Here is a 7,463-nt window from a genome sequence, read left to right on the forward strand (position 1 = left end):
ATATAGGATATTCAATTCCCTTGACCCAGCCCTCTTCACCACTTATTCGCTTTCTGCTGCGGACGTTTCGGTACAAATGAGGTTTTCCTCTTCGAGGAAGTACCATTACCGTATTCTTCATTGAGTGTTTCTCGTATGCCGGATATCCATTTCATTCGTAAATCTTGTATATGTTGCTTCAATATGGCATAATAGTTATTATCGTACAAATTGAGAGCGAGGCCAACGGTGAGGTAATAGAACAACTCAACAGCACTGACCATCGAGGCACCCAAACACAGACCAAAAACGCCACCAAAGTTAGCTAAACAGGTTGGTTATGGAATTTTATTAATGGTTCTGTGTTTTGATAGTTTTATATATGGCTTACCAATTAAGTCAATGCTTGTAAATTCCAAACTGGTACGATATTTGATGACAACCTCCGATTGGTAGTGGACATCGACTTTATAAAATTGTTCCTCTGTAGAGCTGTAATTGAAATGAACGAAGTTAATGGAAAAAGTTAACCGATAATAAAAATTTATATAAATTTAAAGTTAAGTAAGAAAGGTAGTAGTCGAATAGGGTAGACTGTGTTTTCATTTAATCAGAATATTGGTTTTCTTCACTCTACAAACAAACGCAGCGATTTTAATCCAATTGCCAATTTATATTACATCAGTACGTTCGTTGTCAATCGGCCTAGCTATGGATCTTTTCACGAAGCTTAGCAACATAATTGGTGGGACTTTGGTGCACCAATTACCTTAAATCGGATGAAAATATATAGGGGAGCTATATCTTAATCTGAAGCGATTTCCACGAAACTTAGCACACATCATTCTAGACATAATTCATTACGCTATGCCAAATTTCGTGCATATCGAAAGATACGTAGGGACATTGCTACACCATTTACCTTAAATCGGACGAAAATATATATAGGAGCTATATCAAATTTTGGACCAGTTTCCAGGAAACTTAACACACATCATTCTAGACATAATTCATTGCGCTATGCCGAATTTCGTGCAAATCGAAACATATATAGGTACATTGGTACACCATTTACCTTAAATTGGACGAAAATATGTATGGGAGCTATATCTAAATCTGGACCGATTTCCAGGAAACTTAACACACATCATTCTAGACATAATTCATTACGATATGCCAGATTTCGTGCAAATCGAACGATATATAGGGATATTGGTATATATATACATTAAATCGGACGAAAATATATATGGGTGCTATTTCTAAATCTGGACCTATTTCCAGGAAACTTAACACACATCATTCTAGACAAAATTCATTACGCTGTGCAAAATTTCGTGCAAATCGAAAGATAAGTAGGGACATTGGTACACCATTTACCTTAAATCGGACGAAAATATATATGGGAGCTATATCTAAATCTGAACCGATTTTTCCCAATTTCAATAGGGTTCGTCCTTGGGCCAAATAAGTGACCTATGCCTAATTTCATCCAATTCGGATCATAAATGCGACCTGTACTTTGTTCACAATTTAACATGGACAGACAGACAGACGGACGTAAAAAGTGATTCTATGCATATTCTAGAAAGGAACCATGGGTCTATTTCGATTAGTGTTGCCTGTTACAAACATATGCACAAAGACATAATACCCTGTACCACAGTGTGGTGAAGGGTATAAAAACTGTATATCTTTGTTTGCGGCTATTGCCTACCAACCAAATGGAATGAGGAATATTGTTGTAAAACATATCCTCCTACCAGCTCGAGACCTTTTGCGTCTTTTCGTCTTTTAATTCTTGAACTGTGAACTAAATGCAATTAGATGAGATTTTTTTTCCAGAAACCCTTATATCTATGAAAATTAATAATTTTCGTATCAATAGTGGAGTATGAACAGCTGTCGGATTTGTCTGAAATATTTACCATAGGTAGATCTCATAAACACTTCAATAATATCTATCTATCTTTTAAAACGATCTGATAGCTGAAAACTTTCCGAAAAACATACAAAACTCAACCATGACTACCCATTCGTCAAAAGTTCTCAACCTTCTAGGCGTGTTAAGAAGAAAAGCCATTGTTAAGTTCAACAGGGCCGAACCTTCCACCATGTGTCGTGTTCATTTCATGTTTCCGAAGTCTATCGGGGTCACTGTGGACTATGCCATTGTAAAATACCTGATAGGTTTTTATTTGTGTTGTGGGAAAATGTGGATAATATATTTAATTTACCGAAAACGGGATGGAATTTTTATGTGAGCAATGGATCAATTTCGAACATTTTCTGCAAAGACAATTTGATCCACTTAGGTGGAAAAATATTGTTGAAATGTTAAAAATACTGAAAATTGGGCGGGGAATTTATATGTAGCTAGTAAAACGTAGAAAATTTGGATTTCAAACTCCAAGAACCTACGATGCCAAATTACAGCCACAAAGGTGGGAAATGCGGACCTTTATTGAAAATGTTCTGCAAATACATTCACCCTCCAAAAACCCGGAATTCCAGAAACAAAGCATCGTTTCATATGACATTTATAGGTTTTACCCTTGGTGGTGGAGCTACTAGATGGAGTGGTCCGTAGACCGATATGATGGATTTCCAATTTTTGACACTTTGTAAGGGAGGTACACGAAGGATTGGACCGATATTTCTAATTTTCAAACTTAATCTGGGTTTGGTAAAAATATTACGTGTGTCATGTTTGAATGAAATTTAGTCTTCAAAGTGTGACATTTGTGGACGAAGCTCTAGAAAAAGTGAACCAAAAGCTCATCAGGAATGTCCGGAATATGCACCGTTTTGTTGTATGATTTGTGCCCATTTTAAAGGTAACTTCATAATGCCTCTCTCATAGAAGTCCTGCTCTCTATTTAAACAAAATCCATTTTTTTATTATTAAAGAAATTTTGCAATGCAAGAAAAAGCTGATGATCGTTTGGAGGCAAGTCCGGACTGTATGGCGGATGTATTAAAACTTCCCAACAAGCTCCCGAAGTTTCTGGCGAGTCACTGTAGATGTATGTGGCCTAGCGTTTCCTGGTGGCACACGACACCTCTCATGTTGTCCAATACTGGCGGTTTCTGATCAATTGCTATCTTCAAACGGTCCAGTTGTTGACAGTGGAGATCAGAATTTAGCGTTTCGCCATATGGAAGCAACTCATAATAAATAATCCCCTTCCAATTCCACCAAATGCATAGCAGAACCTTTCTGGCCGTTAGTCCTGGTTTGGCCAGCGTTTGAGGTGCTTCACCGCTCTTTGGAAATTTGATCAATCCTATTTTGTCCTGTTAATTGGTATTGTACCCAAACATGAATCCAGCTTTATGTAAATGGTTTAAAACAGTTTTATGGTCGATTTTTAGTTCCTGGGCGATGTTACGACTGCTTACATGCCGGCCAACGTTGACCATTTCTCCGATTTTATCGACATTTTCGATATTTACAGGTGCTTACGTGTTCATATATTATTTAGTAACCCATTACTACACTGGAGGACGGAAATATAGCGCTGATCACTTTGAAATATTCCATAAGGTTCAGAATAAAAATCCGCAGAAAGTTAGAGTTCCATGGTAGTTGTGTAGGGTATCGTATGGTCGGCCCCATCCCACTATACTGCTCCGCTCACTGGTTTCTTCTAATCATTAAATCTGATTTCACATTTGTAATTAATGTCAAAAATAATTTGATTATTTAAACTTTAAAAAATTTGACACCTGTTTTCGATCCACCCTTTTACATTTTTACGTTTTTATTACAGAATCTTAAACAACGTCCTCAAAACCCTTATATGTGAGATTTAAATATTTCATAAAAACCCTGATCCCTATGGTGCATCCATGAAAATTAAATTTCAAAGAGCAATATTCAATGTTTCAAACCCGTCGCAATGGTGAGTATCCGAAAAGTGGACACAGATTTTTATGTAGCCGGCCCCCGTCTGACTTTGGTCATATCTGATTATATTAGGTTACTTACTTTGTTGGTCCATTGTAGGGCAGAGTGGTCAGCGATGTATAATATTCAATTATATTGCAAGGGATTAAACAAGAGCAAGTCATTCCTGGCTTTGCCGAACTAAAATAGGCATCTTCCTCCAAACGTTTATCGTAACTGAAAATATCTGTAGAAAATATAAACAGAGATTCATAAACACTACATATTAGAGAACGTAATATGATACCCACCATTGTGTTTGGCCAAGCAACGAAATTGTGAGGGATGGCAGGTTTCCACTGAAAGATGATTTCAAATAAAGCAATTATTTCTTTTTAAAGTTATTTGCAAAAAAAACCTCACCTGTTGGATCTGTACTCAAAAAGAACTGCGGTAGAGTGCAGTTACAATATTTCCTTAAATGTTCTTCGTGACAGACATTTACACAATTATTCAAAATCAACTCTTTGTCAACTTTTGGAGAGACCTGATAATTCTTCAAAGCATTTTCATCTTCAAAGAAACAATTACGTTGCTCTTGCTTCAACGGTCGTATATCCTTGGAACTTTCGGTGATTTCAGGACGAACAATAACATAAGCTTCCGTGCCAGCCGAAATGGTATAACCATTGTTGGATAACTGTTCTGGACGTTTTATTAGGATCTAGAAAAGTTTCGACAGAAAATATAGAAACCAATTAGAAATGGCATCTCTTCGAAATATCTAAATATGGGTTTTCCAATAAGAGGTATTTTTATGTTATTATTTTAGAAAAAACACCTCTAGTAAAAAAACCCTCTATATGTTTTAAATAATAATTTCTATATACGTACCGTTATTGTATCATCCAATTTCGAATCTGGCTTCTTCATTGAATTCTTTAAATTAATTTGAAATGCCAAACCGGAACCTTGGCCAGCCTTCGAATTATGAAAAGGATAGAATTTGTGGCCACTTTTTTCCTATACAATCAATAACGAAAATAATTCAAAATTATTACCACCACTCAAATCCCACCACCTTCCTCACGCCTTACCCTCAACTGCCTCGATTCCTTGGACAATATCGAATTGAATACAAAACAATAACCATGTTCCGTTTTCTCCATTATAAACATCGAACAACAATTGATGGGTACTCGCCTCCAATAACACTGACCCTTCACGAAGATGTCCTCACACCGTATCGACATGTATTGGGTCAAATTGGTAACATCAATACCATCCAACAGTTCCAAATTGACATCATCCATTTCACTGAAACTTTGAAATTGTCCAAAGGCCAACGATTCCATGTTGCCAACAAATGTTGTAAACACTTCGACAACATTGTGATCGGCATTCGGTGGTAAAAATATAGATTTGGCCGCTTCAAAACGATTCCAGTTAATGTGATTATTGGGACAAACACCCACAGCCGGAAATGGTATCTGATATACCGGATATTGTGAATTTTCCACAACCGTTTGTAGTTTCTGTGCCGAATAACGTTCTGCCAACATGCCATAGGCGATACACGTAAGGGTTACACACGTAATAACCAAGGCACTCCAAATGAGTCTGCCGTTGACAGAAGCATGTATGAAATGAAAGGATATTGAAATTGCTATTTAATTGGGTCATAAAATAGATTTTTTTCACGGTGGTGCACAGTGGTTTTCCGCAAGTAATTTTTCGATTTTTTAATATTTTTTCAAGGTCTAACTAAGGCGTGGATTTTTTAATGAATATTTTTTCAAGGGCCATCCATACATGGCGTGGATTTTTTAAAGGATATTTTTTCAAGGGCCATCCATACAAGGCGTGGATTTTTTAAAGAATATTTTTTCAAGGGCCATCCATACAAGGCGTGGATTTTTTAAAGAAGACTTTTTTCAAGGGCTATCCATACAAGGAGTGGATTTTTAAAGAAGACTTTTTTCAAGGGCCATCCATACAATGCGTGGGTTTTTTAAAGAATATTTTTTCAAGGGCCATCCAAACCAAGGCGTGGACTTTTTAAGGAATATTTTTTCAAGGGCCATCCAAACCAAGGCGTGGATTTTTTAAAGAATATTTTTTCAAGGGCCATCCATACAAGGCGTGGATTTTTTAAAGAATATTTTTTCAAGGGCCATCCAAACCAAGGCGTGGATTTTTTAAAGAGTATTTTTTCAAGGGCCATCCATACAAGGCGTGAATTTTTTAAAGAATATTTTTTCAAGGGCCATCCAAACCAAGGCGTGGATTTTTTAAAGAATATTTTTTCAAGGGCCATCCATACATGGCGTGGATTTTTTAAAGAATATTTTTTCAAGGGCCATCCATACATGGCGTGGATTTTTTAAAAAATATTTTTTCAAGGGCCATCCATACATGGCGTGGATTTTTTAAAGAATATTTTTTCAAGGGCCATCCATACATGGCGTGGATTTTTTAAAGAATATTTTTTCAAGGGTAGGCCATCCATACAAGAATATTTTTTCAAGGGTAGGCCATCCATACAAGGCGAGGATTTTTTAAAGAATATTTTTTCAAGGGTAGGCCATCCATACAAGGCGAGGATTTTTTAAAGAATATTTTTTCAAGGGCCATCCAAACCAAGGCGTGGATTTTTTAAAGAATATTTTTTCAAGGGCCAGTATAAGGCGTGGATTTTTTAAAGAATATTTTTTCAAGGGCTTTCTAAGGCGTGTATTTTTTAAAGAATATTTTTTCAAGGGCTATCTAAGGCGTGGATTTTTATACCCTTCACCACACTGTGGTACAGGGTATTATGTCTTTGTGCATATGTTTGTAACAGGCAAAAATAATCGAGATAGACCCATGGTTCCTTTTGAGAATATGCATAGAATCACTTTCTGAGTCGATTTATGCATGTCCGTCTGTCCGTCCGTCTGTCCGTCCGTCCATGTATTTTTGTTAACAAAGTACAGGTCACATTTATGATCCGATTTGGATGAAATTTGGCACAGGTCACTTAATTGGCCCAAGGACGAAACCTATTGAAATTGGAGAAAATCGGTCCACGTTTAGGCATAGCTCCCATATAAGGGTACCCCAAAATTTTCGGTATTTTGAGGTTCTTGAGCGCGTTTTTTAACTGAATTCGCTGAAATTTGGTACTTTGAGTTCTTATTGGGTAGCAAATCTCTCTACCAAAAATTATAAACAAAGGTCAATTTTTTCGGATAGCCCCCATATAAGGGTACCCCCAAATTTTCGGTATTTTGAGGTTCTTGAGCGCCAAAATGATGTGTGCCAAGTTTCGTGAAAATCGGTTCATTTAGATATAGCTCCCTTATATTATAGATTGATTTTAAGTGATTGACGCACCAAGGAACCAATATTTGACTGATAGAAACAAAACGTACTGAAATTAGTATAACCTAACCTTTTCGTTGAAATCGGTTTAAATTTGAATATAGCTTCGATATGTATTTTCGTCCATCCTGACGAATGAAATTTTTTATGGATAGATATAGGTCGATTCACATTTTTATAAATATTTTATTTTATTTTATCCAATTTCACGTTAATAGTCCTGTTTAATATA

General features: G+C 36.4%; 1 protein-coding gene across 1 annotated transcript; it reads right to left on the reverse strand.

Moving 5' to 3' along the window:
- Positions 1–35: 35 nt before the first annotated feature.
- Positions 36–5,484, reverse strand: LOC133326248 (pickpocket protein 19). Its single transcript, XM_061534931.1, has 7 exons — positions 4,966–5,484; positions 4,763–4,891; positions 4,292–4,592; positions 4,180–4,227; positions 3,971–4,115; positions 371–471; positions 36–304 (listed from the first exon to the last, which is right to left on the reverse strand). Exons 1-7 carry the CDS (start codon positions 5,428–5,430, stop codon positions 36–38), a joined length of 1,458 nt encoding a protein of 485 aa, XP_061390915.1. The 5' UTR covers positions 5,431–5,484.
- Between the last annotated feature and the right edge of the window lie 1,979 nt (positions 5,485–7,463).

Source organism: Musca vetustissima, unplaced genomic scaffold, assembly GCF_032173495.1.
Source record: "Musca vetustissima isolate MV318-11 ecotype Yass unplaced genomic scaffold, APGP_CSIRO_Mvet_v1 utg39871, whole genome shotgun sequence".
Lineage (NCBI taxonomy): Eukaryota > Metazoa > Arthropoda > Insecta > Diptera > Muscidae > Musca > Musca vetustissima.